The sequence below is a fragment of the Barbus barbus genome, assembly GCF_936440315.1.
Source record: "Barbus barbus genome assembly, chromosome: 25".
Classification (NCBI taxonomy): domain Eukaryota; kingdom Metazoa; phylum Chordata; class Actinopteri; order Cypriniformes; family Cyprinidae; genus Barbus; species Barbus barbus.
The window spans coordinates 11,928,744-11,956,089 of NC_136753.1; the positions used below are offsets into that span (position 1 = coordinate 11,928,744).

The following is a 27,346-nucleotide window of genomic DNA, read 5'->3' on the forward strand; positions in this document are numbered from 1 at the left end:
TATATATATATATATATATATATATATATATATATATATATATATATATATATATATATATATATAAAGTGCTGTCAATTTATTAAAAAAAATTAATCGCACATTTTTATGAAATTATTCGCGATTAATCCCAACTAACATTAAAGTTTTAAATATACTTTTATATTGCAATAATTTCACATTCAATCTTCAAATTAATGTACAAACAACATAAAGACAGTATATTTTTAATATTTGTTTAATGGCATATTTATTTTTATGACTGGAGGCCAGTATCACTGATACCAGTTAATACTGATGTCCCTATAAAAAACAAATTCCAATGTTTAATATTTATTTAGCCATTCCACTTTACATTATAATTAAGAGCTATCAATTTTAACATTTATTAGACTTGAAAAATAACTTCCAATTTAAGTGAACTTAAAACAATCTTCACATAAACCCATTAAAATAAATGTAATATTTATCTACCTGTGCCCCTCAGCAGATGTGTTAGATGAGGGAGACAGTGCTAGGATGCTCCAGGACAGTTTTGAAAACCATTTCAGAGACATGTTCTTAATGTAACTTATGACATATTACATGCATGCAGTTTTATGGCAGCTTTAATTGCCTTTTTGGTAACTTCATGACTTAACTGATCACGACATTGCATGCTCGAAGTTTCTTTCGCGATTTGATAGCCTATGAAATGATACAGGCTATGCGCGCGCTGGCACCTTTGTGCGTGTATTGAAGAGCACGCGCTGCGAGCACAGGTCCGTTTCCACACTCGTTTGACTCGCGCCTGACGCTGAAGGGAAGTTGAAGCACGCGTCTGGAACGTCTCCCGTTTGATGTGCTCGTAAAGACGTTCTGCGACTGAATAAATGCACTTCTTGTCAAGAAAAAAGAGACAGAATTAGCAGTTATGAGTGGGGTGGCCAACCCTAGGCCCCGCCACTGCGTTAACGGCGTTAAATAATTTTAACGCCATAAACTGAAAAAATTTATCGCCTGCGTTAACGCCCTAATTTTGACAGCACTAATTATATATATATATATATATATATATATATATATATATATATATATATATATATATATATATATATATATACAGTGCCCTCAAAGTATTGGAACAGTAAAGTCAAAATTGCTCTGCTGGCTGTGGTCTCAATACATTTACAAGTATGATTAAAAGATGAATATGAGACAAAACTACAGAATGTCACGTTTTATTATTGGGTGATTCAACACATAGATGTTTTACCAGCTAAGAAGTTCAGCACTTTTAGAGTTTCATCCCCCTATCTAGGGATATATCCCTAGCAGGGAATGTGTCGTATCAGTTATATCCATTACTTTTGCATTCTGAATCTTGCATTCGATGATGACACACACAAACCAGGATGAAGATGAGGGAGCTGACTTTGAGAGAAAAGCAAGCAATTTGGATGCTAAAAGAAAAGAGGAAGTCAATTAGAGCTATAGCAAAAACAAAGGGCATGGAGAAATCAAGAGTTTGGAAACCACTAGCGACACCAACAACGACCTGATCGGCTGAGAAAACAACAGTAGTTGATGACAGACAAATCATAAAAGCTGTGAAAATGAACCCTAAAAGACGTGTCTGTAAAATCACCAGCAACTTCCAGAAAGCTGGGGTGATGCTCTGACAATTTACTGTCCTCAGGAGACTTTGACACAGAATTACAGATGCTACACAGCAAGATGCAAACCTCTGACCAGCACCAAAAATAGAAAGGCAAGATTAGAGTTTGCAAAAAAGCACAAAGGTGAGCCAGAAGAGTTTTGGAACTGTGTTTATGGACCGATGAGACAAAGATGAACCTTTATCTAAGTGATGGGAAATCAAAAAAAGAAAAAAAGGGAACTGCAAACAGCCTCATCTGTAAAGCATGGTGGAGGCGGTGTCATGGCATGGGCATGCATGGCTGCCTCTGGAACAGGCCCTCTCAACTTTACTGATGACTTAATGTATGATGAATGAATTTGGAAAGGTACAAACCATCTTGCCTACCAATATTCAAGAAAATGCTACCAGATTCATTGGGAAGTGCTTCATGTTGCATCAGGACAATGACCCAAAACACCCTGCCAGTTCAGTCAAGGAATTTATAAGAGCAAAGAAATGGAAATTCTTAGATTGCCCAAGTCAATCTTCATATTTAAATCCGATTGAACATGAATTTCACCAGCTGAAGAGGAGAGTAAAGGAGGAAACTCCCCAAAACAAGCAACAATTGGAATTGGCTGCATTAAAGGCTGGGAAAAGTATTTCAAAGGATGAGACCAAGAGTCTGGTGATGTCTATGGGTCACAGACTCACTGCTGTGATTGTGCGCAAGGGATCTGCAACTAAATAATAGCTTTTAATTAGGGAAGTCGTGGCCTAATGGTTAAAGGGGAAGTCGTGGCCTAATGGTTAGAGAGTCGGACTTGTAATCCGAAGGTTGCGGGTTCGAGTCTCCGGCTGGCAGGAATTGTAGGTGGGGGGAGTGAATGTCCAGCGCTCTCTCCACCCTCAATACCACGACTGAGGTGCCCTTGAGCAAGGCACCGAACCCCCAACTGCTCCCCGGGCGCCGCAGCATAAATGGCTGCCCACTGCTCCGGGTGTGTGTTCACGGTGTGTGTGTGTTCACTGCTGTGTGTGTGTTCACTGCTGTGTGTGTTCACTGCTGTGTGTGTGTGCACGTTGGATGGGTTAAATGCAGAGCACGAATTCCGAGTATGGGTCACCATACTTGGCTGAATGTCACTTCACGTCACTTAATCTTTTATATCTGCCTTATGTTCAACTGTCCCAATACTTATGCTCACATCAATGAGTGGGATGGACTCTAAAAGTGCTGTTCTTTTTATTTGGAAAAACATGTTGAAACGGCTAATAATAAAATGTGACATTCTGTAGTTTTGTCTCATTCATCTTTTAATCATATTTGCAAATGTCTTAATTCCACAGCCAACAGAGCAATTTTGTCTTTACTGTTCCAATACTTATGGAGGGCACTATATATATATATATATATATGTATATATATATATATGTATAGGTGTGTGTTCTATAAGTGCTAATAATCAGCCAATATGCTTGTAATATGCATGCTAATAAGCAACCAATTAATAGTGAATAGTGTTTACCTTAGTTCTTAATAGAAAATATCAAAGTAGTTCCAAAAGCCAAAGCAGGATCAACTGTTGCATACCCCTGAGCTACTATGACAGCAAAAACTGGCTGCAGTAAACACAGGTAAGTGACGTGAGTCAAAGCATCCCAGTGCTCTTATACTGAATGTTGTTATTTTTAACAGTGCCTGGCCAATCAGATTAGAGGACTAAAACTAAATGTTGTATAAAGAAATATAATTATGCTTAATTTGTGCATTCACAAGCTTTGTAAATGCTTTGCTGGCAGTTTTTACTGTGGTCTTCATTAAAACACAAGATATTTATCTAAATTCCCAAACTCAAGCATCGCATAACACCAGCTTTGAAGTTTTTACTCTTGTCTCTGTACTGAAGAGGAACCAGACTTGAATCTGCGGGTATATCCTGACCTCTCACATCCTTTAATTAATTATTGTACATCAGAGAGAAATCTACATAATGAAAATCCCCAGGGTTTAATCTGTCGTACACGCACATCATAATTATAGGGTCTGATTAAGACATTTCAAACAACAGAATTTAGAAATTTTAATCAAGTTACCTGCTATCACATGTCCTTCCTTTCTAATATATAAAGTTTTTATTTATTCTTTCTCACTCTCAATCTTTGTAGATCTCTTTCAGAAATTATTTCGTCAAGATCTTTTGGTGGCCAGTCTATTTCGAAATTTCTTATTGGCTGAGAGAATAATGAGGTCATATAACTGTACACCAGTCAGCAGCCCCAGGTTGCCACCCACATACATGCACGCTATGTGGTAAGTGTATGGATGTTAACGCACACACACACACACACACACACACACACACACACACACACACACAGTATCTACAATATTTTCCCTAACACTGTATGTGCAACATTTGTTCAGACAGGACAAAAATCTAACTGTTTTGTTGTGTCTAACTCATATGCTTAGTTGTTCGTAGGCTAAACCGTAAAAAGACAAGAAATCCATATATGTATATGGTTTGAAAACCAGTTTACATTGGACTTTTGGAAATGCCTTTGAGTCTGAATGTTAATTGTGCAATGTATTAATGCAATATACAGTAATGCCTGCATTTACCCATTTTCGGAAAGATGTTGTGATAAACATAGACAAAAAGTTGCCAATACTTTACACAATAATAGGTGCTTTCATATGTTGTAGGAGACAGTCTCTTGGCATAGTGCTCACGTTCATTACTTTGGCAACTATTGTATTTATATTGGACACTGACCACACTGTCTGAACAAATCTTAGGTAGAGATTTCTGGAATTTCAATTGCAAAAACAGTGAAGTCCATGTTCTAAAAAAGCAGAATTGGATGGAGAGTCAACAAATCCCTATATTTTGTCATTTATAGTTTAAAATACTGGCGTATTCCACTAGTATCTATAGTATATTATACAGGGTACAGACTCAGTCTGTTTCAAAAATATTTATTTATTCTTTATTATTTAATGTGTACTTAACTGCTTCAAGGCCTTATGCTATTGTTTTAATTAAAGCAATATTTCAATTACATACACTGGTGGCCAAAATTATTAGAACACTAGTATTTTCACCAGCTAAAAAATGGTTTTATGTCAGTTATTTCTATCTTTTGCTGTAGTGTGTCAGTAGGAAATATCTAAACATTTCCAAACATAAATTTTGCCATTAATTGTAATAATTCAGTGAGATTTTTGTTTGCACAAGGAGTCTGACAACAGCCAGTGCTCCACACAGAGTTCTGATCTCATTATCATCCAGTCTGTCTGGAATGACATGAAGAAACAGAACAAACTGAAACAGACTAAATCCAGAAGAACTGTGGCAATGTCTCCAAGATGCTTCAACAAAAATCTCACTGGATTATTACAATGAATGGCAAAAATTAATGTTTGGAAATGTAAACTGATAATTCCTACTGACACACTACAGCAAAAGATAGAAATAACTGACTTGAAACCATATTTAGCTAGTGAAAATACTAGTGTTCGAATAATCTTGGCCACCACTGTATAAAGTGATGTTTAAAATAATATGTAAACATGTTAATATTTTTTTCTTAATGTTTAAATAATAAATATAAATATAATTTTTTATTATATTTTTTACAAAAGGTTGTGTATTCAGCAGCACATTAGATTTTGCTGTGGCAAATTCTTTGAGTATCGAGTGTTGTATTGGTATTGAATATTGATAGTTTGGTATCATGGTATCTCCTAAAAGCAAAATTGGCATGCCAGATTTTAAACAACATTCCATGGAGAAGAGAGAGCTTTTTTTATTCCTACAGTGAATGGCACTAATTATTTATTTACACTGGTATTTTACTCGGAGGTCTCTCCCTCTGCATTTTAAATGAACTATGTTATGAATTTTCATTCCCCCTCTGTCTCCCCCTGTTTTCCATCATCAGTATCATGCTGTTGGCTAAACCTGCATTGTGTAATCCTCAGCAGTGTATGATGAAATACAGACTTTGTTCTCCACAGCTAGTTGAAGCTTGAATCTCATAACATACCATTAGCAAGAGAGAAATAGATTTCACTTTCGTAATGGGGCATCAGAGCTCTTTAGTTACGCTGTGCAGAAATTTCCTTGAGTCTTCTTGTCTTCTGAAACAGGAGATGAGAAATGGAGAGAGGCAGAAATAGAGGAAACATTTGGTAAAGAAGGAAAGAGTTACGGGAACATGAGAGAAGGAGGATGGTGCCTTCCGCTATTAGGAGGAGACATGATGAAGCAAGGCGGGGAGGAAAGGAAAGAAACAATACAGGAAACAGACAGAAAGAATATGAATGGTCTTTGTGAAATAATCATTGCAGTGCATTCACAATCTAAAACGTTTCTAGAACTAATGTGCAAATTAACCCTTTGATGTATGCACGGTTTAACCATGCATCGAATTTGTACTTAATCTAAAACTAATTTAAATGTTTTAAAATACTTCCATATTTATTATGGCTATATTTAGAATTAGCAGCATATTGTGTCATTTATTTTATTGAATTAAGCAATATATTAACTACTATATTACTAAATTAAACATTTAATCCATTTACAGTCCTGTTTATTATATGTATATGGAAGCATATGGGTAGCAAAATTCATTTTGAAATATAATATGCAAAATGACAGTCTTTCCGTATTTAAATTTACATTTTCCCATACATATGTGCAACATTTAGTGCAAAATTAAAATAAAAATTCAATTATATAATTTACATTTGCCATTTTCTACACTACATTTACATTTTACATTTACATTTATTCATTTAGCTGACGCTTTTATCCAAAGCGACTTACAATTGCTATATATGTCAGAGGTCGCACGCCTCTGGAGCAACTAGGGGGTTAAGTGTCTTGCTCAGGGACACATTGGTGTCTCACAGTGGATTCGAACCCGGGTCTCTCACACCAAAGGCATGTGTCTTATCCACTGCGCCATCACCACCACACTAGTTTTAATATGTAAATTAAAACATATTTTTGCAAAATTAAAATGATATTATATTACCCAAATTGAGTAGATATGTTTAACATGTCCAAGCAAAAACTGTAGCAAAATTATAATTTAAATGCCATTTTTCCTAAATGCATTTAGACTTATGGGTAGGACATTTGAGATTGCATTTTCATCGTGATACCGCGTGATAATTGTAGGTAAATACAGTGTGAATTTCAAACTACATTCTGAGCCAAATGTGCACCATAATGGTTGCAAAAATGGTGATTTAAATGTCTTTTATTTTTCTTAAATGCATTGACACTTACACTTAAGACGTTTCAATTGCATTTTATTAAATAATGTAGTTTGTCAATGTGGACACTCCGATTGATGCACATAGCAAACAGACAGTGCAATTCTACACTTATTTACTTGCCACCTTACACAATGGCTACACCGGAAGCGACAGTTGTCGTGTCACATTGCACCGCATCCAGTGTAGACAGCATCGCTGATTATAATGGGTTCAATACTGTCGTTTGTCGTGCCGCTCATGTCTGGTGACCCAGGGCTCCAGACTCATTCTTCCCACTGGTCGCTCTTTTGCGACTAACTTTCTCAGTTGGTTGGGAAAAGAGATGGCGCCGGTGAGGTCGGCTGCCGTCACGACTGCTCCGACCACCTTTTCTTTGTTTTTGTCTTTTAAGTTAGTTTTCAGTGTTTTAAAATCGGCAAAATTATCACCATTGCGTACATTAGGTATGACAGAGACACTCTTGTTTCTATTGGTGTACAATGTACTCACAATTCGACGTTTTTAACTCCGGATCCGAGCTGGCCGAGTGAGATCCTGAGAGAGAACAATGGACGCGACGCGAAGCGGCGGCCTCGAGGGAAACGAGCCGGCATCAGGAACAGGCTGAGAGCCCGTGCACACCGCACGCCTCTGCCTAGCATCCTTCTCGCCAACGTCCAGTCACTGGAGAACAAGCTCGATGACCTCAGGGCCAGGATAAAGTTTCAGAGAGACATTCGGGACTGCAATCTCCTCTGCTTCACCGAGACATGGCTGAACCCAGCGGTGCCGGACCACGCCATCCAGCCGGCCGAGTCCTTCTCGGTTCACCGCATGGACAGGACGCGAGACTCGGGGAAGTCAAGGGGAGGCGGCGTGTGTTTAATGGTGAACAGCAGATGGTGCAACAGCGCGAGCGTTGTTCCTCTCACACGCTCCTGCACACCAAATCTGGAACTACTGTCCGTCATGTGTCGTCCTTTTTATCTACCTCGGGAGTTTACATCGGTCATAATCAGCGCCGTTTATATTCCACCACAAGCGGACACGGACACTGCCTTATGCGAGCTGCATGAGGCACTCACACAGCATCAAACACAACACCGGGACGCTGCGCTTATTGTGGCGGGGGACTTTAACAGGGCCAACCTCAAACGCGCAGCGCCAAACTTTCATCAACATATCTCCTGCCCCACCAGGGGTGAAAGGACACTGGACCACTGTTACACTACAGTCAAGGACGGCTATAAGGCACAATCTCACCCTCCGTTTGGCAAATCCGACCACGCCGCCATCTTCCTCATGCCAAAATACAAACAAAGGCTGAAACAGGGAGTCCCGGTTCAGAGGGAGGTCGCGCGCTGGACGGACCAATCGGTGGCCGCGTTACAGGACGCACTTGATGACGCAGACTGGGACATGTTCCAAAACAGCTCCGATGATGACGTCAGCGTGTTTACGGAAGCGGTTGTGGGATTCATCGGGAAACTAGCGGATGATACCGTGGAAAAAAAGACTATTAGAACGTTTCCCAACCAGAAGCCGTGGGTGGATAAAACCATCCGCGACGCTCTGAGATCTCGCACCGCTGCCTACAACACGGGACTTGCGTCGGGGGACATGGAACCATACAAGGCTGCATCATACAACGTCCGGAAGGCGGTGAAAGAGGCGAAGCAGCGCTACGGGAGAAAACTAGAGTCACAGCTCCAACAGAGTGATTCTAGGAGCCTGTGGCAGGGATTAAGGACAATTACGGACTATAAAACACCAACAACCGGTATGACGAACGTGGACGCGACTCTGGCAGACGAGCTGAACACCTTCTATGCTCGCTTCGAGGCTGCAGCTAAAGCCGCTAGCAATGCCAATGCTAACGACGCTAACGGCTACAGACAGGAAGACTCTGCCAGTACCGGAAACGCGTTCATCATCTCCGAGCATGACGTGAGGAGAGCCTTCAAGAGAGTGAACACCAGGAAAGCAGCAGGACCAGACGGCATCTCAGGTCGTATTCTCAGAGCCTGCGCAGACCAGCTAGCACCTGTGTTCACAGAGATATTCAACATCTCTTTATCTCAGTCGGTGATCCCCACATGCTTCAAAGAGTCCATCATTGTTCCTGTCCCGAAGAAACCTCATCCTGCTTCCCTCAATGACTATCGCCCTGTAGCCCTCACCTCAGTAGTGATGAAGTGCTTTGAACGCCTGGTCAGAGACTTCATCATTTCTTCACTACCGGACACACTCGACCCACTACAGTTTGCATACCGCCAGAACCGTTCCACAGACGATGCAATCTCACATCTCCTCCACACATCACTTACTCACCTGGACACTAGGAAAGGGAATTATGTTAAAATGCTCTTCATCGACTACAGCTCTGCATTTAATACCATAATTCCCTCCACACTCACCACCAAGCTGGAGCACCTGGGACTCAGCTCATCAATGTGTCAGTGGATCTCCAATTTTCTGACTGGCAGACCACAGGCAGTAAGGATGGGCGGACATGTCTCAGCCTCACTCACTCTCAGCACTGGAGCCCCCCAGGGTTGTGTTCTGAGCCCCCTGCTGTACTCTTTGTACACCCACGACTGCGTGGCCACTACCAACTCCACCGTCATCATCAAGTTTGCTGACGACACTGTCGTGATGGGCCTGATCACCAACAATGATGAGTCGGCCTACCTAGAGGAGATTGTAAATCTGGAGAACTGGTGCCAGAGGAACAATCTCCTCCTGAACGTCAGCAAGACAAAGGAGCTGATAGTGGACTTTAGTACAAAGCAGGAGAGGAACTACCAGACCCCCATCATCAACAGGAGCCCAGTGGAGAGAGTGGACAGCTTCCGATACCTCGGTGTTCACATCACGCAGGACCTGTCATGGTCCTGTCACATCAACACCGTGGTGAAAAAGACCCGGCAACGTCTCTACCACCTCAGACGCTTGAGAGACTTCAGACTGCCCTCTAAAGTGCTCAGGAATTTCTACTCCTGTACCATAGAGAGCATCCTGACGGGAAACATCACGACCTGGTTTGGAAACAGCACCATGCAGGACAGACGAGCTCTACAGAGGGTGGTGCGATCAGCTGAGCGCATCATCCGCACCGAACTCCCTGACCTGCACTCAATCTACAGCAAGCGGTGCTGGACCAAGGCCAGGAAGATCGTAAAGGACCTCAGCCATCCCAACAATGGACTGTTCTCTCTGTTGCGGTCTGGGAAGCGATTCCGCTCCCTGAAGACCAACACAGAGAGACTGAGGAGGAGCTTCTTCCCGCAGGCGATAAGGTCTCTCAATCACACCATCACACAGGAGTAATATCCTTGAAACATTGACATTGACTGGACAATCATGGACACATTCATGCAATACATATTTATATATCTGAACCATTGCACATGACACTTCACTTCATAAGTCACATTAACGTTTCATAAGTCACTTTTGCATTGCCACTTTAAAATTTTTATAAATATATATGCCCTTATTTGTACAGTTTATTTACTAGTTAAATTTATTTTCTTTTGTATTTCTTCTTATTAATATTTTTTAAGGTCACTGGCTGCCGTACAAGCATTTCACTGCATATCGTACTGTGTATGACTGTGTATGTGACAAATAAAATTTGAATTTGAATTTGGTTGCACGAGCACGTGTTTTTTTTTTTTTTGTTTTTTTTTTTTTTTCCTACAACATAGATTTAATCAATGCATGCTGAGGAACTTTTATCATAGTTTATATTTATATGGAAATGAAAGTGGTTAACATTCAACCTGTTCTTTTTCATCAGTAGTATTATTTGTGATTTGAATTTTGTGAACGGGAGTTCTTCTTTTGCTATGTTATAAGCCGTGGACTTCAGATGCTTTCACTTTCGAATTCGCTATCTTATCATGTTTTACAAGAAAAGATAATTGTCTGTTTTGCTTACATCTATACACCTTTCACGTTTTAAGACTAAAACAAAAGATGGATTCATTGTTATCTTTAATTAAAAAGCACAACAACAATAAAACAGTAAGATACAATGACAAACTAGCGTACAAATTGTTTATTAACAAAAACAAATAAGATGAGGCATGGCATGCACCACATGCTGTATTATATATTACAGAACGTTTAGCAAAGACTGAGGAATCAAATAAAAAAATGAAATAAAAGAGAGCCTACATAGCATAATGTGAGGTAAACAGCAAAGATAAGGTTTTCAAAATGAAAACAAAACGAAAAGTAAAATGTCTCCGGTTACTGTCATAGCTTTGGTTCCCTGAGAGACGGGAACGAGACATGGCATCAGAAGCTGACGCTTATGGGGACTCCCTTCCTTCCTAATCCTACCTGAAATCTTATTGCACAACATCAGTGAAGTTGCAACTCTCAATGGCCAATGCCAGTCAAGACAGCGAGTGGGGGCGTGGCCTCCGCCACTATATAACGTGCCGTCTTGACTCTTCAGAATCTTCCGGCTGAACTAGCAGCGCAACAGACCTGAGCAGTGAACACGGCAGCCTATGCCATGTCTTGTTCCAGTCTCTCAGGTAGCCGTGGTTACGACAGTAACCGGAGACGTTCCCTCTCAAGAACGATTCACTTCAGCATTGGGTCAGAAGCTGACACTTATGGGGACTGTATAGAACAACGCTGTGAGAACAGCGAAGAAATAAAATGCTCAGTCTTAGCGGACCTAGCGTAATAGTCCTATGATACACACAGACCACTCCCCCAGCCAATCATAGACGGCCTTATGGCATGCCCCAAGGCGATCGGATGCAGATTCCTGCTTAGGGATCCAATCAGGTCACTCAGAAATCTTGCCTGGCAGCGGGTCTTCTTGTTGAAAGAGACGCTGCGCCGTCGTCCTAAAAGGGGCTAGGAAATTGTTAGTCTCCCAAAAAACGCATGTCTATCAGAATATCAATATAACAGTGCATTGTAGCGTGTATGGCGATGGTTCCGCCTCCGAATTCCACCTACTATATACGACCTAGTCGAAACCACCAGTCTAGTCATCGCACTTGGGTCCTGCTCACTGACAGGACTTGTGAGGCTAAGGATGATACGTCTAAACTGTAAAATCTGGTGAAGGTGTTCTGTGAAGACCAACCAGCCGCCATACAGATGTCTTTGATAGAAATGCCTTTGGTCCACGAGGAGGCAATCGCCCTCATCGAATGGGCTCTGACACCGACAGGACATTCTAATCCCCGGCTAGAGTAAACTAAGGCGATCGCATCAACCAGCCAATGTGAAAGCCGTTGCTTGGAGACAGGCCGACTTTTGCTGTTCCCCCAAAGAACACAAACAGCTGATCAGACTGCCGAAACTGAGTCCGTGTGGTCATCGTATAGTTTCAAAGCCTGCACCGGACATAGCACATGATGAGGGACAGCATCTGACGAGGCCACCACCTCCGGCGGGAAAGCAGAAAGCACCACCACTTGCACTCTGAACGGGTCAAGAGCAATTTAGGCACGTAGCCCAATCTCGGCTTGAGCGTGACGTTACAATCACCTGGTCCAAACTGCATGCAGTCAGCATTCACAGAGACCGCTTGTAAATCTCCCATGCGCCTAACTGAAGCAAGGGCGAGCAACAGTGCAGTTTTAAGCGAAAGCTCTCTCAAGCCTACAGATTGAAGTGGCTCGGAGGGCGGGGATGCCAGAGCCCCCAGCACCAATGCCAGATCCCAGGATGGTACAGTGGAATCCCTTCAGTCTGGGCTGCTACGGATTGGGTACGGAATGTAACAGAGAATGGCTACATGCTCCAGTTCCGGCGCAGACCACCCCGGTTCAATGGTGCGGTTCGTTGTGTGCCGGTGCTGTCGACATCTCCACACCATTGAACCGGGGTGGTCTGCGCCGGAACTGGAGCATGTAGCCATTCTCTGTTACATTCCGTACCCAATCCGAAATACCCGGAATGGACCGCCAGGCGCTTGCAAAATGGCACAGAGGACGGAGCGCTTCGTCCTCTGTATTCTGAGCAATGCCGCTGAGTGCCGGGGTCTCGTTCAGAATACTCACAGAACGAATGGGAGCGCTGTGTTGTAGTGAGGGTCGTGCATTGCCGGTTAACAGGAAGCGCGAGCCTACCACTTAATGTGTGAGTGACACGGACGTTTGACTACGAGAATTAGCTGCGGCGGTGGAGATCTGACACTTAACACACGGGTGAGTTGCGAAGTTATTGCTGGAGGAGGAAAAAAAGCTATTTTTCTGAGGGTATCACGTTTTATTGCATTTTGAACAGCAACAACACAAACATTCTCATAGTCGCCCACAACCTCCAAGGGGACTTGGCGGACCCGCCGCTCAACATTCTCCTCCTCCGTATCAACCCTTCAGGAACGAGGATTCTGTTCCACCGAAGGAGCGCCCCGGGGCAGCCGCCCTTCTTGGGCAGTGTACGCCTTGTCCGCAATGTGCGTGGTCAGACGGCAGGGCCTCGACGGCAGAGTATCACCTGCCTTCAGAGAGGCTGACGAGGGGCAGAGGTGTGTGGCGATAGATTCCTTGACAGATGGAATGCGCTTATATCCCCGGGCTTCCCCTCTGTCAACTTTGGTGAAGATCTCTGACCAAACGACCATGTCGTGCAGGTCAGGGAGGAATGGGGCTCGCTTTCTCATAGTGGCGCCAAATTGGTGCTAGCGGCAGTGGGACGCTGCCGAGAGAAATCACCAAGGGCGATATTCCTCCGAGCCCTAAGCACCCGCAGTGAGAACTCCTTGCAGTGCGGGCAGCTCGACCCGTTGAGTGCTGCTTCCGCATGGGCGAGACCCAGGCACAGAATGCAGAACTTGTGGGTGTCCGGGCCTCGATGGGACTCAAACACAGCGTTCAAACACCAAGAGGGAAACCTGTCTTCTTGCGTCTTCTCCACAGCTGTCTTGAGTAGGATACGTGACAGAGGAAGATTCTCAGTTTATGCTGCCAAGACGGCGCGTTATATAGTGGTGGAGGCCATGCTAAACTTGCTGCCGGTGACAATGCTTACATATGTTTTTTTTTTCCCACAAGAATACCAACATGTTCACCTTCTCTGGTTTAAGAAGCGGTCTTTTACTTTTCTTTAGCTTGAAAACCATCCTTTGTTTCCTCAATATTCACATCATATTTGCTGCGCATCTTCGCGCTCCTGCTGACGTGGCAAGTATCAAAAAGCAGCCTCTAGACTCTAAGGGTATTCTGTATATTACCGTCTTTTACTGTTTTCATCTTCATTTTTTACATTTGGGGTTTTTTTCATTTATTGTTGGTCTGGAGATGTCACACAGTCGGAAACTCGCTTATCTTTCACCATCATCCTCGCCAATTAAGAAGAAAACAAAACCAACAGCAGCGGCAGGCCGAGCCGACATTGAAGACAATATGGCGATCACTATAAAGTGATTAGAGGACATTTTGAAGGCTGAATTAGTAGCAATGCGCACCGAATTCGCCTCTCACATGACTACAATCCAGAATATATGCTCTAAAGTTAACTTTTTAATCAGGGAACAGAGAGAGCAGAAAAAAGTGATCGGCGAACACACTGGCCGTCTGGATGCCCTTGAGCAGCAGATGACTGATTTACAAGATGCAGTAATCTTCACCTGCTGGGACTACCTGAAGGGGCCGAGACGGATGACCCGATCGGCTTTCTGAAACGGTCACTGCTGATCTGGATCCCATCACATGCGGGCAGAGATATCGAGATTGAATGTGCACATCGAGTTTACTCCAGAGCTTCAACGGATCACTCCAAACCACGAGTGTTTCTCTTCAAACTGTTACGCTACAGCGGCAGGAATTTGATTCTTAATGAAGCAAGACATTAAAGTCCTGTGAAAGCAGGTGACGGTGCAATGTTGAGCTTCTTCCCCGACTTCTCTCCCGCGACGGCAAAGATGCGGAGTTCCTTCCGTGCAATACAGGCAGGTCTGCGGACCTTTCTTCAGTATCCAGCTACTCTGAAGATCGTCATGAAACACGGGGAGACCAAACTAATGCACTCACCGGACGAAGCGCGTCAATTCCTGAGCTCCATTCCCAATCCTCATTCTCCTGGGATGGACATTGCATAAGGGTTTGATACCGAGTGACTCGATTTCTGATTTATTAATCTAGAACTTCATGTGACAATCGTCTACTGGCAGTTCTTCATGTAAGCTAGGAAACTTGGTATCACTAATGTACACTTTTCAATGTACATGATGCAATTTTGTTTCCTTGTTATGGAAAATATACATAATCTGTTTTTTGTTTTTTGTCTTTTTTTTTTTAAACCCCACTTAATCACTCGTGTGAATTTGAAGTTATTCTGTTCTCTTATAATAGGACTAATGACGGTGTTATAAAGAATTGTACTGGCTGTCATGTTACTTAACTTTCTCTCATTTGTTCAGTTCACTTATTTGTTTGATAGTAATGAATATTAATATAATAAGTTGTAATGTCAATGGTTTAAATGGCCCCCATAAACGTACAAATTTTTTACAACTACTGCAACAAAAAAAGATTGACATTTCTTTGATCCAAAAAGCTAATTTGTGGAAGGATGATGTTCATAGTTGCAATAATAAATATTACTAGGTGGTCTCTTTCGCTGCGACTGACAATAAAACTAAAGGTGTTTTGATGAATTCTTCTGTTTGAAGAAATTTAAATATTTCCATTGTAGACAGAAATTGGGATAATGCTGACAGAATTGCCTGTACATCCCTTGTTAAAAGTAATTCTCCCTGATCCTAACTGATAATTCTGTTGTTTCTGCTTCAGTTGTTTGCTCTTTTCTCCTCATACAATCATGCAGACCATTGTCCATAACAACTATCTGGTTTAGACCAGATATCAGTTGTGTCTTACAAACTTTGTTTTCTGATCGGATTTGGGAGACAATCACATCATCCTTGAAGAGCCCAAATCATCAGATGATCCATTTGAAATTGCTGCATGGACTTTGTCTGTCCCCTTTGGGGTGCTTCTGTGTGCCTGTATCGCCTTTCCCAAATTGCAGTTTATGTATGTCTATGGGGTGCATGTGTTTTTTTTTTGTTTTAGTTTTTTTTTTGTCGTTTTGTTTCTTCCTTTTGATGTGTAGTTTTTGTATCACTGTATGAGATATATATATATATATATATTTATATATATATATATTGTGTTTGCCTTTAAATAAAATAAAAAATAATTGTTCACAAAAAAATACAAATTTAGTCACACAGGCAGAAGAAATGGTCGCAATCTGGAGTCCTGCCATGACCATACAGAAAACGCTGCTACTCCTGCCTGCCCCAGATGACACTTCACCAGTCCGATTTAGACGCAGGTTTCACAACATGCCACTGCCAAAGTGAGATAACTTAATATTAAAAATCACGGGCATCAATCGTGGTGTCCGGTGGCTGTAAAAAGTGAGAGCTCTTGTGGCAGGCGCATGATGTTTAGGTGCCACGGAGCACGCGCTATGTTACGGATTAAAAGAGAGGAATAAAATTTAATGTAAGGTGGTAAATAAGTGTAGAATTTTCTTACGTGCATCACTCGCCATGCAGAGTGAGATGTGCGATGCACCTGCAACGGAGACACGCAATTTATTTTTGGAGAAGAATAAAGTATCGTAGTAGATAGGTAAAAGTGTAGAGTTGCACTGTCTGTTTGCTTATGTGCATCAATCAGAGTTTAAAACAGTGAGAGATGTTGAGACAGGTGAAAAGTGTTTGGTTAATGGGGAATATAGACTTATTGTGCATGTTGTTGCCGAAGCCCCACCTTGATGTAATGATTGATAGGTTGGGCTTGGAATGAATTTTCAAATCCACATTGACTTAAACTACATTATCGCGGGGTATTTAATGAAAATGCAATTAAAATGTCTTAAGTGTAAGTGTCAATGCATTTAAGAAAAATAAAAGACATTTAAATCACCATTTTTGAATTTTTTTAAATTCACACTGCATTTTGCTACAATTATCACGCGGTATCACGATGAAAATCTCAATCTCAAGTGTCCTACCCGTAAATCTAATTGCATTTAGGAAAAATGGCATTTAAATGATCATTTTGCTACAGTTTTTGCTTGGACATGTTAAACACATCTGATCAATTTGGGTAATACAATTTCATTTTCATTTTGCACTAAATGTTGCACATATGTATGGGAAAATGTACATTTAAATACAGAAATACATTGCCATATTACATTGCATTGTCATTTTGCATATTACATTTCAAAATGAATTTTGCTACCCATATGCTTCCATATATATCTAGTTTTTATGAATGTCATTACACCATAAATAAAATGAATAATCATTATTGTTATATGATTATGTGGCTGAAAAATAAGATTCAGATTCAAATCCAGGTGATTTTACAATTCAGCAAACAAAGCAGGTAGTTTGATTGTATTCATTTTGCGATTTTACTATTGGGATTTTTATTAACTTGATCTCTATTTAGCATTCATCCATTAATTCATCCCTCACCATGTAGGAGACACAGTTATGTAGCCGCAAAAGTGGGATGGGGTAGCCAGCAGAGGGAAGGAAAATGTCTCTGTTTAGAAAAGGTTAGATTTTTTAATGAGAGGGAAAAGCAAATCAATTGGCAAAACCGGCAAGACAGGACAATGGCGTGAGGATATTAGAGCTGGGAGGAATGCCTTGTTCTATTGCCTGTTTTCATGATCCACTGCGGCAGCTGGCCTAATATTATTGGGACTTTTCTCCCATAAAATGTTTGTATATTTACATTCCACTCTGAGACATCCTGCCGATAGAGACTGGCAAATCATATTAGAGCTATAGCTGTAGTTTTAGCTTTTGAATGGACAACACGTTTGATGTGTTATGTAATATCATGAATTAAAAATAGCCAAAGTATTGCGGGTTTAGTGATCAAAGCAATTCTCGCAGCCTATGCCGCAGAAGAAAATACTTTGAAAAAGAAGTGTTAAACCACAGTGTGTGATGGAGCTCTGAAAGTTCAGCACTGCTGCTGTAGGTGAAGTGTCAACAGATGATTAGTTCTCATGTAATGTAACAACTTTACATGCAGCCTTTGACAAGTGCAGTGAAGATTACATGCAGATCCTCTATAGCAGTGCTTTTCAATTTGTGGGTCTGTTCTTGTAGGGTCACAGGCAGCAGGGAAAAACGGTGCTAAATATGTGTACTTAGTAATGTGTACTTAACTGCTACTTAAATAGCTTTAGTACCATGTCGATATTTTTAAAACAAAAACTACAGTACATCTTGCACAAAAACAAACCTCATTGCTTCTTGTGGAAGCTCAAACGTGCTAATGTGACATTCGTGATCAAACCTAATTTTTTCTTGAGTGTCAAGAAACCACATATGACCTTCTGTTTACCACATATACCCCCGGTTTCACAGACAAGGCTTAAGACTAGTCCCAGACTAAAATGTAATTCTGAGCTGTTTCAGCTTAAATAAACTTGCACCGACTGATCTTAAAACATATCAGTGCCTTTGTTTTATCTCAAGATCCTGGCTTAGTCTAAGCCCTGTCTGTGAAACCGGGCCTTGATGTGTTCTGTGTTTGATATATGATATAGCAATGTTTATTTGTGAATATAAGCCTAAATTAAAAAAATTTGTCATGGTTTTTTGCTTATTGAATTGCAATGGAGGGACAGAAATCTTTCAGGTTTCATTAAAAATATTTGTGTTTTGAAAATGAAAGATATGAGGGTAAGTGAGAGTGAGCAAATAATTAGACTTCAAATTTTTGGGTGAAGAAGAGAAATAAAATCTCTCAAAGATTTCAAACAAGTAAATTAACAGGATTCTCTATTCCTTAATAATGAATGTGCTCAAAGTAAAGTGCAAGTGCATATTTTCATTTAGTCAGAGCCTAGAAACTCACAGCAAGAAACATGAGTGTGGGATTGACTAATGTGGCATCGTTGTGTGTGTGTGCGCACAGGCAAGCGTGGGACCTTGCGGTGGACATCTGCCTCTCCCAGCTTCCCACCATCATCGAGGAGGGCACAGCTTTCAGGGTAAGCATGACTGATACTGCCTCTGTGTTAAGATCAGACAGAGAGAGACTATTTCATAATCAGTTATTCAGGGTCTTCTATAGCTATTATTCCTTTGCCTCAAATTAGCATTGCAGTCATACTTATGATTTCAGTTCACTTAATCTCTAATCATATTTAAAGTGATTTGTATATTTGCCCTCAGTAGTTTTTTAATTTGATCTGATCACATGTTCTGAATGTTGTACAGTTTTCTGTTAATATCACACCTTTTTATTGCCTAGTTTGTTTTTCAGAATTTTTAAGAAATATGATAAATAAAAATGCAACATTAAGTTAACACAAAAGCAAACGATACTGAATATGAGTGGCTTTCAAACCTGTGTTTCCCTCATGAACACCATTTCTAAAAGTGTCACGGACACGTGCTAACTGCTGAACTTTTGACTGTTTTATTTACTTTTTCTATTTACTTTTTACTTTTTCCTCTTTTTATTTTGTGCTCAGTTTTTGGGGAAGTCGTGGCCTAATGGTTAGAGAGTCGGCCTTGTAATCCAAAGGTTGCGGGTTCGAATCTCCGGCCGGCAGGAATTGTAGGTGGGGGGAGTGAATGTCCAGCGCTCTCTCCACCCTCAATACCACGACTGAGGTGCCCTTGAGCAAGGCACCGAACCCCCAACTGCTCCCCGGGCGCTGCAGCATAAAATGGCTGCCCACTGCTCCGGGTGTATGTTCACGGTGTGTGTGTGTTCACTGCTGTGTGTTAGTGCACGTTGGATGGGTTAAATGCAGAGCACGAATTCCGAGTATGGGTCACCATACTTGGCTGAATTTCACTTCACTTCACTTTTACTGGATATGAGGTGCATTTCCTGTTGTTTCTGATATGTTCTTCTGCTATAACAGCTGAATTTCTCTCCTGGGATCAGTAAAATGTTATCTAATGGACTGACTCTTGTGACTTTCAGACATTTGTGAATCAGTGTCTGTCTTGGGTAATGGTTGCAGTGACCTTGATTTCTCAACTTGATATGATTTGTCTTTAGTGCAACAGATGCTGTTTCTGCTAACACACAAACATTCATATTGCTGTTCTCAGGCTATTAAAAGAGTGTTTGAAAGTCTGAAATTCAGTTATGTAATCATGCTGGGACTGAACAAATAATATGTCTCACATTTACCCCTATCTTTATTGTTACTTTTGGGATTGATTGATTCTTATATGCTTATAATTGTGTGTATCTGTGTGCGAGAGAAAAGAAAGATGAGAGATGAGAATTATAGAGCTGCTAATGTCTTGATATTTCTTACTTAGGAGGCTTTCACACTGAGCATGTTTGCTGTCATACGAATCAGAGTGTGATTGTTCCTAGTATCGCGTAGCCAGACCTCAGACTGACGGCTGAAGTTCTGGAATGCATGGTAGCTTTCATTGGCTAAGGCCCGCCCATGAGGCCGTTTGACCGACATGTCAAACAACTAATCACACTTTGTTCCGTTTAGCGTCACGTTTCGGGGCGTGGAAATGTCGCCACAATAACAAACCAGTGTGTGAAACTCTGGGATGTACTTTAAAGATTATATGCCGCAAACTTTAAATATTTCACATACTTTTGAAAATCCAGCGTTTATTGACCCTGATAAGCATTCGTCGTCACATTTGTAAACACGACGGCTTTCTTCTTTCGTGAGGGGGTTTGGCGCCACGGCATCTTTGTTTCCCGGCAGACCGAAAATAAACGCGACACTCGTGTCTCCTGGAAATCCGGTTTAATTCAACCAGTCAGATGATGACTTCGACATTCCTGAAGTCTTTCCAGAAAAGTGTGCCATATGCATCAGACGTTTAGCTAACGGTCCGTGGGCGTGATGTCTGAGGCTGAGACTAGATTGTTCCTAATGCCCCCTGCAACATTGGTCTGATTTCACACTTATTTGTTTTCTTCTTATGTTATCACAAACATGCACTGTGCATGACAGAACATAAAACATGGGTCAATTTTTTACATTTAATTTGGTGCGATTATGCACAGCTTGGTGCAAGGACACTTCCATCTACTACTGTATATTTGCATCGCATGAACGTGGCTTTCTGACATCTAATTGCGAGCCATTCATTTGCTGCTCTGATTGCACATGCAGAATTACACTGCATGCTCACACTTGCTCGTATCCTGGGTGAATCATCACCGCTGTCATTCTTGCATGTGTTTTGTTGAACTAATGATCTTCTTCTCATTAGATTAGATTAGATTAGATTCAACTTTATTGTCACTGTGCAGAGTACAAGTACAGAGCCAATGAAATGCAGTTAGCATCTAACCAGAAGTGCAAATAACAGGTTTATAAATAGATAAATAAAAAAAAATTGTATATACATTGTTTTATGACACATAGTGTAGTTATGAGGTAGATGGGGAGAGACTAGCTCAGTGCAAATGACTGTACATACGATTTAGGTTGCAAGGAAATATAAACAGAAGGTGCATTATAAAGAGAGGTATGTAAGTAGCATATGTATGGCCAATGACCTTCACGGCATCCGGAGGTAGAAATGTGCAAGGGAATGTGCAAATATCAGGAATGTGCAAATAGCAGGAAATAAAAAACATTGTGAGTGAGGAGTGCAGACAGGTTGTTGAACAGTGCAGTTTTTTTTTTTTTTTTTTTTTCATGAATCACATCACAGTTTTAGCACAACCAAATTCAGACCACCTTTTACAGGTAGTCTTGGGTTTGGTGCAGTTGTACTCCTGGGTCTGCATGACAGCTTTCACGTTGAGAATTTTTTATGCGTACCATACCCCTATTTCGAACTAAACTGCTAGTGTGAAAGCACCCTGAGAGGAAAAAGGGAAAGGGAAGTGGTGTGTGGCCAAGTATGGTGACCCATACTCGGAATTTGTGCTCTGCATTTAACCCTATCCAAGTGTGAACATACACCCAGAGCAGTGGGCAGCCATTGCTGCGGCACCCAGGGAGCAGTTGGGGGTTCGGTGCCTTGCTCAAGGGTCTCACCTCAGTCGTGGCATAGATGGTGGAGAAAGTGTTGATTATTCACTCCCCCACCTACAATCCCTGCCGGACCCGAGACTCAAACCCACGACCTTCGGGTTACAAGTGATCCAACTATGTATCCACTAGGCCACGACTGCCCTGTGTGGTACAGTGGGATGAGTGACAGCTACTTGTTGAGAACTGTGCCAAATTACACACACTCTTCAAATCCACTGATTGCAAAATATAGGTCCTGAAGTGTATCACTGTCAAATGTTTGTCTCCTCTTCCAAAATGTTTATTATTTTCCCTAACTGTATCTAATATTACTCTGAATGTCCTTTCTTTGGACATACCTATATAAAAATGAATGTTAAATTATGATGAATATGTGATCAAAATGTATTTACACAGAAATGTATTGCCTTGTTTAGATTTCTAGAAACCACAATATTGGCTTAATCAGGTTATGGTGATTGAATTAGTTCTTACGTAATTGCAAAGTCACCAAAATCTCCAAATTAATATTGGAATATTATTACGCATGTAAAAGCTGAGAGGCAGAGGGCAGCCTGGATTTATGTTTCTTGTTTTGTAGTATTAATAAATGTAAAAACACAAAAAAATACATAGTCAAGACCCATCTGCCTAATTACATTCACACAGAAAGTGAACAGGCTCATTTGAGATGGGCAAGTTGAGTAATTAAGTAATGGGGGAGGAGAGAAAGTGTTATGCAAGACTTATGTAATTCTACTGCGATCAATACAGCCATCTTGATCACTTATGTACACAGTTTTTGTCTGATTTAAAGAGCTCTTCCTCTTAAACCATGTGAGTATCAGTGCTCACTGCATTTGTGTGTGTGTTTACTTTTCTGTCTCACACAATTTGTTTTTATATCCACAGCATAGTCCATTCTTTGCTGAGCAGCTGACAGCCTTTCAGGTATGGCTGACAATGGGCGTGGAAAACAGAAACCCACCGGAGCAGCTGCCTATCGTCCTGCAGGTAACTTACGACAAAAGTTTTCTCAATAGCTCCATTTCAAAATCAAGAAAGCATTTTTAGTGATCATAGGCACGCTGCTGACATGAAGTGATTTCCAAAAGATTGGAAGCAACATCATTCTGCTAAATTCTAAGACAACGTTGCATTTTTGCTTTACAGAGGAGACAACCCCAGAGTGCAACAAGTCCAAACATTTGTCCAAAAATGGCAGATGAGTTGAAAGAAATATTCAATATGAATACATTTAATTCAATGATGAAAATATGGCACAATATTAATATTGGCAAAAATATCTTTGATGAACTTTGTCGTCAGAGTTTTTGTTGTAATAAATAGCAGGCTAAATGCAACGCACAAATATACAGTATTACTTATTTTTCAGAATAGTTGCAATTTTAAAGTTGATTTGACTGTAAGGGAGTTTTTTTTCTTGTTTCTTGAAATTTTGTTGTTGTACTTGGAGTAAAACTGTAAGGTAAGTAACAGTTACAAAGTTTGGTACGTCTCCATGTGGCTGTTCTACTGCAAGGATACTCTAAATTCATCCACAAAACTGAATATGAACATTGATGAGAATGTGAGCCTATCACTAGATTAAAGTAAATTGTCTTCAATTCTAATAAATCATTGGTTTAACACTTAAAATATTTAGTTTAGTACAGCAGTGGTTTGCGTTGCTTGTGTTTGTGTACAGTGTATTTTATATTACAGTGTCTCCCGGTTGGGATTATTCAGCAGGATGTGAGGTTCACTCCTCTGAGAGCAATAGAGGCATAGAGAAAGAGAGATATTGACTGCAGAGACAGTACTACTAAGGGATGTGTGAATTAGAACAAAATACACAAAAAGTGTGTACAAGTGACTGACTGCAGGGTTTTGTGGTCCAGCTCCCTGGTGCTGCAGTCACACTGCCCTAAATTCCATTGACACCCCAAGCAGAATTACATGTCCCATGATTCTTCTCTCTTGGGCTGGTGTCAACCTCATGAGACTCAGGGTTATAGTATAAAGGCCCATTCACCAAGAACAGTAACTGAACAATAACATTCTGTTTATTATAAGCACACAATGCAGTTATGTCTTCTGCTGTTTTTAATGCTTGAGCTCCTTTAAGCCTCATGGATTCTGATTTAATGTTTTAATTGTTCATCAAAAAAGTAATTCCATCAGTACTGTTCTTCTGTGCTATTTCTTGCTGTGGTGTGGACTATTCTCATAGAATTAGAATGATTATTAAAACTTTAGTTATCCTTGGTGTAAATAGGTGCCTTAGCACACAGACACTCACACGTTCTCTCACAAAAAAAAATAATAATAAAATATATATATATATATCTGGCACTCCCACATACATAAAATACCTTTAGTGTTTCTAAACACTGTTTTGTTGTTTTGTTGTTGTTTTATTAAAACACTGTTACTTATTGTTGTTAACAACACATCCACACATTTTTTTTTTTTATATTGTTTAATATCTACTTTTAATGCAGTGTACATGCACACAGCATTGCTTAGACTTCTGAATGTTTGATGTCTATTACAGTGCACTGTTCACAATTTCTTGAGTAATAAGCTTTCAAAATATATAATTTAAATGTAACTTAAGTGTTCAAATATTCTACATTCTAGGTGTAGCCTATTTGTTCCTTTAGCTCAGACAGTACGGCACTAGAGCCCTGCACGGGCCTCAAATTTAGGCCCTAGCCCGGCCCTGGCCCGAGACGCTCAGGCCCTAGCCCGGCCCACGTCCGACAGCTCATCAGAATTACCGACCCGAGCCCGTCTTTTTCCCCCCCCTTCTCCTAAAAGAGTTTATACTACTGTTAAACAGTTCAACAATGTTTAAACGTTAAACCTGCGCTATAATAATAATGTGCGCTAGCCTATATATATTTCAGTTTGTGTGGAGAGTGGAAGCTAAAGCGCGCTCTGCAGGACATGGAGGCACCTGCTTTGGATTTTTTTCAGTGGAAACAAATTAAAATAGCCTACGCCGTCATTAATTTTTTTGATAAAGGTAAGAGTAATACATCATTTGGACCTGTAAAGGGTCTACTTGTATTTGTATGCACAATATCAACAAAAGGTAGTTCTTTTATAAAACAAAGAAAACAAACATGATGCGCTTTCTGCCGTCTCGACCAGGAGCGCTTCACAAAAATGAACCGAAGCTGAGCGAATACATGCCTCACAGACATGATAAATATATCTATAGAAAGCTTTCTTAACGAAATAAAAAAATCGAAAAAAATATATATTTTATTATAATCTTAATCATAATCAATAAAGATGCATTTGTCTCTAAAGGCGCGTCTAATGAGGAGACGGCGAGTCAGGATCAGCAACTTCATCCTTGCGACACAGACTCAGAAAACATTAGTTTATTAGTAAATAATTAAAATATCTCCTTACTATTTCCTGCAGACACATTCATGGTTATATTTGCTGGGGTTTTGCAGCAAGCTTTAGCTTATTGCGTGCATTTGAACGCAGAACTATTCAGCTGCGCTGAAGTCACTTGCGCACCTGCTGCCGCGGGACACTAAACACCATCGAGCTGCTTTCAGTTGCGGCAGCACGGTCTCCTGTTGTTTCCACCAGCGCGGCAATTTTTTACATCACTAATCAATAGACGTCTACAGTATAAAATAAGGAGAAACCCAAAACAGCCCCGATGCCCGGCCTGCCTCTGAACTATGACGTGAAACTTGGCCCGAAGAGGCGTAAAAAAGTCGTGGCCCGGGCAGAAATGCAGGGCTCTAACGGCACTATAAACAACAATATTGTGAGTTCAGTTCTCAGGGAATGCACAGAACTGACAAAAAGTAAACTGTTATGTAATGCTTTGTGATTATTGTTTCCTGCTGCTTGTGTTGAGTCAGATTGAGTTTTTGTCATATTTCTGTGCATCTTTTTAAGAGGTCTGGACTCTTCGCAGATGGGCTCAGATTTTCACACTTATCTTAAACTCAGCAGCCAGTCACACTTTTACACACGTGTGTATGTATGTAAAACCTTGTAAGTGCTGAGTAATCTTCCATTTGGCCAGAGTCAGAAAAAAACAAACCTCCCTCATATTCCTCCCACTTCTTCCACTTCTCTGTATTCTTTCATCTCTCTCCCTCCTTCCTTCCTTCCTTCCTTCCTTCCTTCTGTCCATAGGTATTTCTCAGGGTATTAAGGAACGCCCTGTTTTAGCCAAGGTGCATGCTGAGAATTTTCACAGTCCGTGCTTTGACGTGACCCTGCGATCTATTAATACCTTTATGGCAGGGTGGCATATTGTTTTGGCAGGAGATTGCAGGCGTTTTGGAGTTCGTGCGTGTTTTTGTGTGGGCATTGAGGTGGGCAGACCTTCTGTTGCGCTCCTTACACACAGCATGGCTCTGTCTCTGGGCAGGCCTATATCCGGACCCCCTCACCATGCTGAGAGTGTGTACCACAGTATCTAGATGCTTTAAATACATACACACGTATACAGTGTTTTAAAATGCTGGCGTAGAAAACAAAAACTGCTATTTAAAACTAAAAATCAGTTTACATGTAACTCCTTTTATGCTTCTTATGATCTCAGATCTTTTGATCTAAAAAGGCTTATGCTTAAAACAAAAAATAATAATGATACATAATACATAATAATAATAATAAATTGTGCCATCCTATTTTTTTTAGGATGATTTCCGATTTATTTTATTTTTTTTACAAAACAAAATCAAGTGCCTAGCATACATGGCAAGTCATTAAGTACTATTTTAATTGAATCTAGACATAGACATTATTGTTTATTGTTATTTATTTTTTATGCACATATCCCTCAAAGTAAAGCTTAAATATTGCCTTATCAACTTAAATCCAGAAACTGGTGTTTATTTTAAATCATATTACACTTAATATTATTTAGCATGATCATTAATATTATTAAAGTAGCTTTTAAACATAAACCAAAGGTGATTGTGAGAAACATAGATTGTGAACTTTGATAAAGGCACCTATAGTATGGTTTGAGACATGGTATGAGGACTGTAAGAGCATTGTATTGTTGTAAAAAAGATGGTTTTGATCATCTAAAATGTGGAAAATTGTAAGAATTACATGGGTTTGTCCAGATTTTTGAGTGGTATTGGTTTGTTTGTTTGTTTTCATTGAAAACAGAAGCCCTTGAGCATGATTCATATCCAGTTAATCTCATTCGTAATTTTGCATACCTAAAATTTAATGGGACCACCCCTTTTATTAATAGCACAGACCCGAATATAGAAGTCCCAGCCCAGTTTCAGTTCAATTTAAGTTTGTTTAAATGAAAAGAAACAAACCCCTGGTTTCACAGACAAGCCTAAGATGCAAGTCTGAGCTGTTTCAACTGAAAGAAACATATCAGTGCCTTTGGTTTATCTCAAGATGCTTGCCAGTAATGTTTTTTTCTTAGCACGTTTATAAAAATTGTT

The 27,346-nt window shown here is 40.5% G+C and overlaps 1 protein-coding gene across 1 annotated transcript in view; it reads left to right on the top strand.

Moving 5' to 3' along the window:
• Nucleotides 1-27,346, top strand: part of LOC306844463 (regulatory-associated protein of mTOR) — a 285,322-nt gene that overhangs the window by 188,434 nt on the left and 69,542 nt on the right. Inside the window, exons 10-12 of the mRNA XM_079376622.1 lie at nt 3,791-3,935; nt 18,839-18,914; nt 22,800-22,901. Coding sequence (XP_079232748.1) covers nt 3,791-3,935; nt 18,839-18,914; nt 22,800-22,901 — 323 coding nt within the window. The remainder of the gene's footprint in view (nt 1-3,790; nt 3,936-18,838; nt 18,915-22,799; nt 22,902-27,346) is intronic.